Here is a 13,484-nt window from a genome sequence, read left to right as displayed (position 1 = left end):
CTCCAAACAGTGAACTACTCAACACTGATGACTAAAAACAGCGGTCACATAACAGCAACAACTCAACAATGCAAACGACCACTACGATACTCCTCACAACAACAATTAACAATGCTCCAATTCTACTCGCATCATCTGTTCCATGTGACATAGACGTTGATTCCCATAGGGAATCTGGAATATTTGTCCCGAATGAGTAAATTTATAATAATACCAATATAAATGGTCCGTTATTGGACATTTATTTATATTGGTATCATCTGTTCCATATTGGTGTACAGTACACGGTGGTACACAGCATTCTGTACTCCAGAATGACGATACTCAGACCTGATTGGTATAACACCCACCATGCACTCAACGCTCCAACACGACAACTACTCCTCATTCGCGGCTAGTCTCCTTTTTATATCCTGATGATGGAGTACTAGAATATTTGGGTCTCGGCTACATATGGAACAATCCTGTTTTGTGTTCCAGAAGGTGGAAGGGGAAACCAGACAAAGAGAACAATAGAGAGGAGAGGCTGTCACTACGCTCTCTGGCAGGGAGCTCCCAGTTGACTCTTGAATCACTAGTTCCTTCCAGGAACTACCGAAGGGAGCTACGACAGGACTGATGGTCATTTGAGCATGTAACAGAATGTTTATTAGCTTATATAGTATTATTTGATCAATTGAATGTTTTCTTACAGCACTGATTTAGCACGAGTGACAGTTTTATTTACTGTTTCAACCAAAAATTAAATGTTTTTAAGCTACTTTAATTAAGATTTTTACATCACTTTTACACACATTTATTAAACACTTTTCAGGGTCTCTACCTGTAAGGCAAATGAATTCAAACAAAAACAGTTTCTTGTAATGTGAACTGTAATGATATGCAAGGATTGTGTGTGTCGTATTGACTATAAATAGTAAGATGTGTTTAATAAACTTTGTTTGTCTGAAAAACACACTCAAAAACGTTTGCTCACCCAAACAAGCGGATCACAAGTTGCAACCTTGAAAGGGGCATTCATTAAAGCGAGCATTCCAATTGAAATTTTAGATCATACAGATATATGAGAACGGATAGCCACGTACGTTTGCAGAATTTATGATCTACCATTAGCAAATTAAATTTGTCAGCATTATCTTCTGTTAATCAGTGGGAGGAGCCTCCGTGGCTCAGATGGCAGCACGTCAGCCTCTCACCGCTGGATACCGTGGTTCAAATCCCGGTCGCTCCATGTGAGATATGTGCTGGACAAAGCAGAGGCGGGACAGGTTTTTACCGGGTACTCCGGTTTTCCCTGTCATCTTTCATTCCAGCAACACTCTCCATTGTCATTTCATAGCATCTATCAGTCATTAATAAATCACTTTGGGAGTGGCGACCCCATCGTACTAATAGCCTATATCTGCTTCATTCATTCCATCCCTGACCCGGTCAAAGACTGGAAAAAGAGGTTGTAGGTTTTCATTCATTCATTCATTCATTCAATCAGTGGGAGGAAGCAAACTGACATGCAGGAGTGTTGGAGACAAAGATTTGAGCATTTTGTGTGATGAGACAACAGATAAAAATGGCAGCTGTTTTTTAACATTTTTATTTCATTCCATCAACAGTACAAGAGCCTCACTCAGCAGCGTCAATGGTTACTGATGCTCCAAATTGTACCCATTGTGCTAATATTATACATGAAGTACACTTAAAAGAAAAACATGGGTCTAAAATTTTCAGCTGCAGCTTTTGTCAGTGGAGGATAGAATAATAATGGTCATTATTGGTAAGGTGAGGAGACTGGAGGTTCAGACAGACTGGAGAATGGAAATAGGAGTGGTTATTATCTATGATAACTGACAATTTCTTGGTCTTGAAGGCACCAGAAAAAACAGCTTTTTCTGTATATCAGTACTGTACTACAACTCGGTCGTCAAACCATCTGTTCTGTATGTTTCCAAGTGCCTTGTAATGGCTAGGAAGGGCCCACTCAGAAAGCTGGAGTTAAAAGAGAGAAAGATCCTGAGGAGGATATTAGGACCAATCAGAGGAAGGAGGCACTTACAGAATCCACCATAATGATGAACTGTATAAACACCAGTAGGACATCGTCACGTCTATAAGGAAAAGGCGCCTAACCTTGTATGGACACTTGGACTGTCTGGATTCCAAAAGACTCACCAATAGGATATTCACAGTAACAGGAAGAGGCAAGGCTTCTAAGAACAAATGGATCACGTCAGTTAAGTCGGATATGGAACAACTAGATATCCCACTGGGACAAACTCATGACCGACTACTATTCCGTCAAGCCATCCGACACGGAGTTTTCCCAACGTCCCTTACAAGTAAGAAGACTACAGGAACTAAGTGGACAGAGGAGAAAAAGCTGGCTCATAGTCAGCAAATGAAGGAGTATTGGAAGAAGAAAGCAACAACTTTACTGAAGAGTAGATACGAGCCCTGTGGTCTTCAGTAGGCCTAAACGACAAAGAAGAAGAAGAAGTACTGTACTGTGAAATTTTCACGGACGTTGCTCTATTTGTTTATTTATTCAAGTTATATCAATCTCAAACAGAAGGAAAGTTATGTATGCAGTTTTGTATGTAAAGGAAAATTAACTCATGGTACATACCGGTAACACCCATCATGGCTCTTGGGTTTACTAAAACAATAGCTGCTGGGCCAGGTGGTCCACAGATACTGGAATGTCACATGGTGTCGCGGATTGACATTGGTTATGTCAACATCGAAATATCTATGTATTCTTTGTATTTGTATAGTTGCCCTTTTACTCCGTGACGTGTGTGTGTTGTTGATAATAATAAACGTGATATTGTGAATACGACGGTGAAGTCCTCTTATAATTCAGTAGTTACGATTTATAACACATAAATCTTGGTGCCGAAACCTCCGGGAATATTACGAGTTCAACGCGACATGAAAGAACAGAAGAGGATTTTCACACCACGGACACGTATGTTGAGCGGCTTAAATCTCGACATATCTACGCATCTCTGAGGAGAAGAAAGGATCAGCAACGCAGAACTAGCTACAACTTCAAACCAACAGATAAGACGAAACACAATTACAATATACGTAGTGTTGACCGTAGATTGGTAATTTTTTCTGAACATTTAATGCATAGAAGTTCGAAGGAATTTCATTATTACTCGTAACAAGAAATATAACCCCACCTACGTCAAAATATCCGTAATTCCTTCCATTCCAAAGAGATCTATGCATGCAACACTCGAGTAGAACACTAGCGCCGTCTGTTGTAAAAAGGGAGTAACTAAGCTATGATCCTTAACTTTTAATAAGACATCTCTGGCAACCATTCATTGACAATAGTGTATGACGTAACGTTGAGCCGCTCAATCATTTCACATGTTTATTTTTTGTCTGAATATCTCAAGGAGTAATAGTATTCAGATCAATGAAGAATTAATTTACTAGCAGGAGACATTATGGAAGGCAGTATAGCGAATCAGCTCACGAAATTAAAATGTAGACGAGTAACTCAACGTTCGAACACTACGCGTTTTATTAATCAGATTCATTCGTTCGATCAATCCACGGACTTAGATGAAATAGAGCATATCTGCGAGCGTCTACAGGAAACGTTAGCGTCCTTAAATGCGTTAAATGACAGTATCCAAGATTTACTCGATGACGCGGAGTACGAAGACGACGTGGCAGCCTGTGAAGAATATATGGACAACTCCAAACGGGCGATTAGAAAGGCCATGGGCCTCATACAACAAAAAAGCGCGAAGAATGAAGCCGACTCTACCACTACGTATCTGAGTGTCCTTGTTCAACCCACGACTACAGCGGAGATAAAGCTTCCTACCATTAAACTGCAGTCATTCTCAGGGAACGTAGAAGAATGGCCGGGATTCTGGGAGCAGTAAGAGATGCGCCCAGGAAGAGACGGACATGCAAGAATGGTCGTTCTGCGGCAGCCTGACAACACGCTCATTACTCGGCCAGTGCAGCTGGTCATTCCTTTGGAGATAGAACAGGGTGGGGAGGATGTCGCGGATTGACATTGGTTACGTCAACATCGAAATATCTGTGTATTCTTTGTATTTGTATAGTTGCCTTTTTACTCCATGACGTGTGTGTGTTGTTGATAATAATAAACGTGATATTGTGAACACGACGGTGAAGTCCTCTTATAATTCAGTAGTTACGATTTATAACACATGGAATGATTCCTCAGCCACACCGCTCAACTTTCGTCAATGGATTTGCTGCCTCTCACATTAGATAGCTCTCCAGTTGATCTCACAAAGCTGAGGCTAAACTCAGACCAGGATTAAAATCACTAGACAAGTTGGGAATTGAATTCAGGGCGTCCAGAAGTAAGAGGCAGAAATACTACTATGTCATTATTAGAGAAGTTTTCCTTATGAACAGACAACATTTTCTGTGAAGATGCGGAACAAAGTTCTCTGCGAAAAGTAAAGAATTTCACTTTGTTTTCCTTACATGGAAAAAGCCCAAAAGCTAATTATAATGTATATACTGTAATCACAGGCTGTGAAAGCATTAATCTAAATGTTTTATTGAGATTAATAATAGAGGAACACCACCAGTCTGACAGTCACGATTTCTTTATTTATATAAGGATATATATTATATAAAATTACAAAAAATTAAAAGTATATTTTACTATGTTGCAACAAAAAATGGGACTACAAAACAGTGTAAAAATATAATACTGCAGAAAGATCTAATAACATGAGAATTATGCAGTTCACTTGGGATCAATGCTTTTTAAAACTTTTCTATAATAACACTTGATCACAACCAAAATATTATCCCAAAAATAGGTCAATAAAATTCTGTGAACTTAAAAGCAATAAATCATAAAACATCACAAATAGTCATTAACACACCACTACAATTGTGTCACACATGCATATACATTTACACCGCAATGATACACTTGATTCCTCAGCATACTGGCACATACACACGAATGCCACCAGATATCTTAATCTCAAAAAATCCACAATTAAACCGTCTGTTTCTTCCAAGCAACAGACAGTCATTCTTCTTGTGCCTTGCTTTTCTTAAGCCTCAGAGGCTCGTTGTGTCGTGAGGGGTGCATTACCCCCGGCAAGTCAGTTAAATTCAACAAATCATCTTCAAATGTACACACAGAGACTTGGCACACAAAAAATCATTAAAAAATAAACATGTTGCTCTCTCACATCACGTGGCCACTGGTAATAGTGCAGTTTTTGTCAAGATTCTCAGGTGTTGCAAAGTTGCTGGGTTCAGACTGAGCAGTTTTAACAGGAGTTGCAGTGACATCTGCAAGAAGATTTGGAGAGGCTTTTGAGGTGCTAGGTAAAGGATTTGAATTGGCAGAGCCAAGAGGTTTTAAAATACTAATACTGTCCATTTTAAATCCCATGGGAGGCATGAACATATTACTGAGATTGTTTGCAGTCAACATAGATCGAGCAGATTCTGGAGTGAGCCCCATTAACGATGATGGGGATGGGAATTTTCCAGTTGCAAATAGAGCATTAGCAATATCAGAACCAAGTATACTGCTTGGGCTATTGTTATTTGGCTTCATAGGAGTGGTAGATGTAGGCATAGGGATATTTGGCACAAGTAAGTTCACTCGGTCCATGGCCGAAGATGAATTAGTATTCATGCTAGTGGGAGGATCTGGAGCACTGAATATTCTATTTCCTACAGCTGTTCCATTCTCAGGAGCTGCTGCTGGTGTTGGTGGTGCTGCTCCAGCAGCTTGACAAACAAGATCACGGATAAAACCCCACAAGATTCCATCACTCTGGTCACGGGGAAATTTCGATGACAGTGTGGTCTGAAAAAAGAAAAAAAAAAAAAAGAAAAAATTAATTATTACAATTTAGTAGGGCCTATGATTTTGCTGTAGGAGAAACCTGAATCAAAAGTATACAAATAAAATACAGTAAACCTTCTTTTAAACGTTTTCTACACAGTATTTTTTCAGCGGTCCCAACAAAATCCTATACGTATTACAGCTGATGCAAGTGTAATGGACTACTATAACTTGGAAACAATTCTCTAACCCATGGGTAAATAATGAAAATAATGAGCTCGAATATTATTATTATTTACGTAGTTATGTATGGACTTTATTTGTATTGTGTAACAAAACATGTGAGGTTATGTCATGATACATCTGCTGTATGTATATTAATAAGAATTGATTTAACGTAAGAACACGTAATTTATAGTATGTAATAGTATGTATAGTACACTAATTTTATTCACAATTTAACTTTACATTAAACACACACACATCAAAAAAACCACCATTTTTAACAACTGCCTATCACGAAGCACAAGGAGGCTGCAACCACTGCATGTCAACTACCAACTCACGTTTTCAAAACAATGACAATTTATTAATGGGAGTTAGATCATATGTCGTTTCAACAAGATTGGTAGTAGTTTCGATGCTCATTGCGCGTCATCATCAGCCAATAAATCAATTGAGCATATCAAAACTTATCAAAAAAAAAAAAAACCATGACAATATAAAACACATGACAAGCACCTACAAAGACAAATGTTAAATAGTAACAAGTTTAAATTGTGGTACAAGATGATGATAGTCTGGCCATAAAGTAAAATTCTATAAAATCTGAGAAGGTAATTCAGTTGTTTAGTGTTGATACACAAGAAAATAGTCCAGCTTGAGACATATAGATCATAAGGTGTATCTTTAGTTTTGTTAAAAAGAAACTGCGAAACATGTGTTATCCATGGGAAGAATAATCTTGTTTTCTTAATCTGTGGTATTCAACAGGTTCAACTCAGGTGGTTCCGAAGCAAACAATGTGGTCCTATGAAGATCACTCTTTGTCCTGCGATGACGCATCAACTGGGTCACTGACTATTCCCCAGCGGAGCTGCTCTTTGGCTGACAGCTATACGGCACCAGGGATCGGGAGATTCGTCCAACACCCACTTTTGATGAAGATGAGGCAGCCATTTCCCTAGCAGAGTAGCAGCATAAGCAGCAGCAGGACATCAAGGAAAAGCAAGCTTTGGCCGAGAAGAGATAGATCCCTTACCCAGACCAAGGCTCAAGATGTCGAAGAGACCCAGATCTTTGTGCAAGGCCAACAAGTGCTGCGACGTAACCACCCAGTCAGTAATAAGATTGGAGGGTTTCACACAGGTCTCAAATCTAAGTGGGTTGGTCCAGCCGAGGTTGATAAGCAGCTGGACCATGGTGTCTAGTTAATAAAGACCAACCCTCCTGTCAAGGTCCATGCATCAGAATTGCGGCGAGTCACCCAACTGCTGCGCATACAGAGTAAGCCTTATACTGCCACAGGTACAACTGGAGGAGAGGCTACTGATGACACGGCACAATCTGGGCGTGAGGAGGAGAATGCATCGACTACCACCGAGGAGGAGGCTGGCAGCGAGGCGACACCGACCCCTCACACGGCATGATCTGGTCAAGAGGTGGAGAACACATCCAGTGATGTTGAGGAAGAGAGAAGATATAATCTACGACCAAGGCAAAGTCGACAAGTGTGATAGACTGTTGAAATTGTTTCAAGTTATGGGGAGAATATTGATGCAAGTGTAATGGACTAGTATAACTTGGAAACAATTCTCTAACCCATATGTAAATAATGAAAATATCGAGCTTGATTATTATTATTGTTATTATTTACATAGTTATGTATGAACTTTATTTGGTATAAATAGTGATCGTATTATTTGTGTGTTGTATGATCTGCATTGTGTAACAAAACATGTGAGGTTATGTCTATTTAATGTAAAAACACGTAATTAATAGTATATAATTTATTATTACCTGTAAATATGATGTATAAATCCAGTGTAATGTTGTGCAACACACGGTAATAGTCCAGAACAATGCATCTTGTCAATAGAGTTGTATAGAAAATTAGATCCATTTGTAAATAGGTTATTGGAGACTCGAGAAACTTTGAGAGAACATGTTGTGTCGTAGTTTTCTAGAAGGCTGGCCAGACAATGTATATTAAGGGGCAGTCTTGGGAGTTGTTTTTGAGTTGTATCGAGATTTGTAGTGGAAGTCGTTAGCTGAGTGTGTGAACCCATGTTGTGATTCTGTTGGTAATTGGTTGACATGCTAATGGAGCAGTCTTCTTCTTCTACTTCTTCGTAGCAGTGTTTTATCAAGATGGCAGTTTATTAGTGTGTGTGTGTGTGTGCAGAATGTGTATATAATTTGTAAATAAAACTGTACACAATTGACAGCATTTCATGTGTGCATCTTTGTGGTATCACGGTGAGTTATTTAATTTATACGTCTTTCACTTATATGATTTTATGCTTACATCTTAACCCGTTCAGTGGGCGATGCGGCAAGATCCGTGGCTACAAGTCGCTTGCTCGGCGGGGAACGCGGATATATCCGCCAATTCTAATTTTTTTTTCTCAGTTGCCTGCCTGCAGAGGTTTATTTCCTTTTCAGCAGCGTATTATGGATGAGTCTGCCCTCTGATGTGAATTTTTTCAACTCTGTTCTCCCAATACCAATGTGTCATCCACGAGTTGAAACATAAAGAACGCAGCTGACATCCGGGCGAGAACGACCTAAGGCCTAATAGCTTCGTGCTGAAGCTTTAGCTCATTGCCTCAACTTCCCTTGGATGTAATAATATTGCTGTAGAAGGGATTTCTAGAGATTGACACTAAACTCTCTCTCTCTTACTCTCTGATGACATTTTAGAACTGTGACCTGATTTATTACTCCAGTCTTGAGTTCTTCCTTTACAACTGGAGTGTGTGTGTTTACCGCGAGTTACACAACATTTTATTATCATACGCATACGCAATACAGGCTTATTTCATGATTTCCGTCCAAACTGCAGAGACCAGGGTTCTATTCGATCCTTTTTCTTACATTTTTTTCCGCTAAAATATCTATAACGAATTACCGGCCCCACTGTTAGAGGAAGATAATTTACAGGCCAGGATAAACGAAATGTTGGAATTTAGTGGGGAGAATTGTGATATTAGCAAAATAAGTTCTGTCAAAGGGGAATTCAGAACCTGGAATAAGTACTGCAGGCTCGAATATACAGGGTTTGGCCATAGCTGATGCGAATGTTCAGCAGTCGCAAAAGAGACAACATGTGTTCGATTCCAGTTCAAGTAGCGATCATGACAATGACAGTTGTGACGATAATACTGATTACAATCCAACCATTGCAAGTTCTTCGTCAACTTATACTGAAAATGGACAAAGGAAGTCCCGCTTCGATCCAAAATTCCATCATGACGTAAAGGGAGAGTTTTTAGGGAAAACAAAACAAAGCGAAATATTTTATTTATTTTTTTATGACGATATATGCCAGAACACAGCTGAACAGATGAAAGAAGCCGAACAGGAAATCGCACATAAAACCCAGTTTAGTAAGATGAAACGAAGGAGTCGAGATCAAGACTGTGTCCGAACAAATAAAGATGAAATAGAGCTTCTTATGGCCATACTGTTGCCGCAGGAGATTGTACAGAAACCTAAATTAGGACACTATTTCTCGCAATCGCTTGTTCACTATGCCTATTTTCTATGAGCTGATGACACAGAAGAGATTTTTTCTTGCCGGACTGAGTGGCCTAGACAGTCGGGGTGCTGGCCGGCCTTCTGACCCCAACTTGGCAGGTTCGATTCTGGCTCAGACTGGTGGTATTTGAAGGGGCTCAAATACGTCGGCCTCTTGTCAGTAGATTTACTGGCATGCAAAAGAACTCCTGCGGGACTAAATTCTGGCACCTCAGCGTCTCCAAAAACCGTAAAAGTAGTTAGTGGGACGTGAAGCAAATATTATTATTATTGTACCGGGAGGTACACATCTACGCCGCACATTTAAATCTTGCGCCTTAAAGAACTCCTCTACAGGAGAAACCGTGAACTTGAAACTGGACCAACTTATAAATTTTCACTGAAGATGGCACCACTAAACTTTGTTATTGTGAACTGTACGAATTTCTACTTGTTTTTGTTTTCCATTCATCAAGAAGCTTGAACATTCTCTCATAGATGTCACTACTAACAAACTTTGATCATGCACCCTGGTGTGAAGTGAAGGAACCCTTTTGAAGAAATTTTGTACTCATAAGTTTTCTCCTTACTAAATTTTGTTCATTCATCTTTTGGTTGGCAATATTTATCTTTTCTTTCTGCCAGTTTTGAATTTAGCCAATCAAGAATTTCTGTAATTAATTTTCAACCAATCCCATACTTCTTCTTCGATTTTGAGTGTAACTTTTGATTTTAACCAATAAAACTCTGTGGGTGTGTCTTGATTATTCATGAAAGGTCTCGAACTTTTCCCGAGGGTTTATAAACTGCGGATTTTCACATCTCCTGGCCATTTGATCAACATCTAACTAAGTGTGTGTGTCACGCAGGGGGTGGGAGGCGCCTCTTTCTTCACGCAGCAGTTCTCCAGCATGGTAATGGCCGTTTAACATCTTTATTTCTTTTGAACTCTGCAGTTTAACCCGAGGGAAAGGTTCGAAACCTTAACTATGTAACAAACCTTCTAAAATGTAAATCTCATTTTGGCTCATGTAAAATTTTATAAATCTTTAACTGTAATCGGGGATAGAGTGTGATATACCCTCTCGAGCTCCCCTTCATCTTGGTTTGAGGTACCGCATTTGTTTCTGCAATGTATTCAAGTTATCTCCATTCGCGCTACCTCAGTAGATTGGGATTAGCCCCTGTTTTTGTTGGCCAAGTGCCCTATAGGTCTTTAAATTTTTTTTTGTGGAACTCAATCTCCGACTCCACTCCTGTTGTACTCGGGCCGTTTATTGAACCTGTTCTTTTTTACTAAGGACCCATAGGTTGGGTACTAGATACCCCCGTGTAATAAGAGGGTTATTTGTAAGTAGTGCCTTGTAAGGCCAATGATTATTAGATTTTCACATTGTGTTGCCTTGAGTAGGCTGGGAACACTGAGAGCACGTCAGCTCTTTTCTAGTGTTGTAAGAATGCCTTTGGGAGGCTTGGTATTGAAAATTGGGAGCAAGTGCTCCATGTATTACGGGTTTTCTGCCCTTTGAAAAAATTTGTGCTTTGGTAAAGTTGAGCTAGGAGCTCAAAAGGTGTAAAACTAGGGGCTTTTAGCCCAAAAGTGTTAAAGTTCTGAAGTCTTGGATCTTTCTAAGTCTTTTTTCTAAATTGCTGTGTCATTGTTATTTCACTAAGTTGTTTAAATTTTGTTGTGTCAAGAAAATATAACCTTTGTTAAAATTTTAAATTAACTTTGACTTTGTAGTTAGACCCATTCATCCCGGCACCTTCTTTCACCTCTGCTGATCCACGGGTAACCCTGTAACAATTATTATTAAATTTTCCTCCACAGCCTTTTACATATCTCCGACAATGAGGTGAATAATAGACAACTTCCTCCCAAAATATACAAGATAAATCCATTATTTGACCACCTGTTAGTAAAATTTTCGGAAGCTTATACCCCCAATGGTAAAATGTCAATTGATGAGAACCTCTTGCTATGGAAAGGGTGGCTAGGGTGAAAAGTTTACATACCAAGAAAACGATCGCGTTTTGGAATGGAATCATATAAATTATGCGAAGGCGAGAAAGGTTATATAACATGATCCGCTTCCGTGTCTATCATAACGAACAGCTGTAAAAGACATAACACTGTGAAGACTGTAAATACAGTAAATATTATCTGTATTGGAGTGTAATATAGTCCGTTTGTGTCACTTATGAACTGTAGGTAGACTACATAAACTTGATCCCTCGAAAGCGCTAACCAACATTACAGAAAATTTTGTGAGTATTATAATCTATTCCATTGTAAATCTTTTAAGTACTTGTAAACTGTGTAAATTTACAATTTACATATATATAAACAATTATTTCCAGGCAGAGATTGATAGTAAACTGCCTAAAATATTCAGGTAAAAGTTACTGTATAAATGAAAACCAGAGCTTTGCTGTTAGGAAGAAGCAATCTCAATATCACAGTGTGAAAGCACTTAGTACGTTTTTGCACAAAGTATTGAAAAATTAAAATAATAGAATTTTTCAACAATTAAATACATGATATTCAAGTAAATGTTTCTCTTTGGGCCTTACAATAGTTAATTTTAGTCTAAGATTGTTTTTAATCAAGTAATTAAATATTTTCTTTAATCAGGGAAATAGCTCCCCACCGGAGAGTGAGCTGGTGTGTACCAAGCTCCCCACTTAAGGGGTTAAGTCCTTGAAAGCAAAATGCTTCGTTTATATGTTTACGATGGTTTCTGTCTTCAAAATAGTGTTATTGTGTTTATGTAACCACTATAAGTGGAAATAAAGTATTGAATAGGTGGATTAATGAACACCTTTATTATTTTTTAACTGTAAATTTTCAATACGGACCAAAAATGAGGTTTATAACATGTAATATGGGTTTCTCCTGGCCGTTAAATCCAAATTGCACGCTAACCTACGTACTGATTTAAGTAGTAACTGTGAAGCCGTTTGGGCAGAAGTGAAATTTCAGCAATCCAAAATCTATTTGCTTGTTTTTACAGACCACCTCGACCCTCAATTATTCTGAAAATGTTCTCTCTTCTGTAATGAAAGCCATTAATCTGAAGCCTAATGTAATTATACAGGGTAACTTTGATCTCTCTATATCTTGGTATTCCCCTTCGTAAGGTGTCCCTTCTAATAGCCTTGACAAGTGGTATCTCGATCATTATATTACGGGCCTAGGCCTCCAACAGTACGTCCTTGAAAACACCTGTGGGGATAGTCTTCTGCTCTGCTCCGTTGAGCCTTCAGTTATTTCTGTGGGACAAAATATTTTTAAATCGAACCACAAGTCTGTAGAGGCAACATTCTCTATTGCCCCTCTCTGCCCCCCGAAATGTCATCGACCCTATACCAGGAACTGTTTACCCATGTGGCGAAAGGTTGATTGGCAGGCTGTTACTCACACCCTCTCTCTTCTACCCTCGCACTTGCTGCAACTGGGTGAAGTCCAAGAAGCAGTGGACCTGTTCTATGACTGGACTCGTGCCGCGATCCGTGACCTTGTTACCACTCGTAAAACATCTGCCAGACGCCCACCATGGAAGAAAAAAACCCACCAAAATTGCAGAAATTAATAAAACGAAAGCCTGGAAAGACTGGAAAAGGTCGCCTTCTGAAGCCAGCTATAAAACTTTTTCTGACCTTCGCAAACACCATAAACAGCTTCTAAAATGGGATTACCAGGACTACATGCCTGTCTAGAAGTGAGAAGTAATAGCAAAAGATTTTGGTCTCTGATAAACAACAGGAAAAATACAAAGCATGTGCCAGACACAGTTACTTGGGGTGATAATTTAGCCAGTGGTAGTAATAGACCGGAAATTTTCAATGATTACTTTGCATCTAATTTTGTTGCACGTGTTCAGTTCCCAGATTTTCCGTGTATTGATTCTCTGCCTTCTCATAGTCT

General features: G+C 39.1%; 1 protein-coding gene across 7 annotated transcripts in view; it reads right to left on the bottom strand.

Annotated features, from left to right (window-relative positions):
• Positions 1-4,589: 4,589 nt before the first annotated feature.
• LOC136872563 (MPN domain-containing protein) overlaps positions 4,590-13,484 on the bottom strand; it is a 139,502-nt gene continuing 130,607 nt past the window's right edge. For all 7 annotated transcript variants that reach the window (XM_067146357.2, XM_067146361.2, XM_067146362.2 and 4 more), the window contains one exon: positions 4,590-5,839. In XM_067146357.2, coding sequence (XP_067002458.2) covers positions 5,207-5,839 — 633 coding nt within the window. In that variant the 3' untranslated portion in view covers positions 4,590-5,206. The remainder of the gene's footprint in view (positions 5,840-13,484) is intronic.

Source organism: Anabrus simplex, chromosome 4, assembly GCF_040414725.1.
Source record: "Anabrus simplex isolate iqAnaSimp1 chromosome 4, ASM4041472v1, whole genome shotgun sequence".
NCBI lineage: Eukaryota > Metazoa > Arthropoda > Insecta > Orthoptera > Tettigoniidae > Anabrus > Anabrus simplex.
The sequence above is the reverse complement of the archived record's forward strand: the minus strand, read 5'-3'. Positions and strand labels throughout refer to the sequence as shown.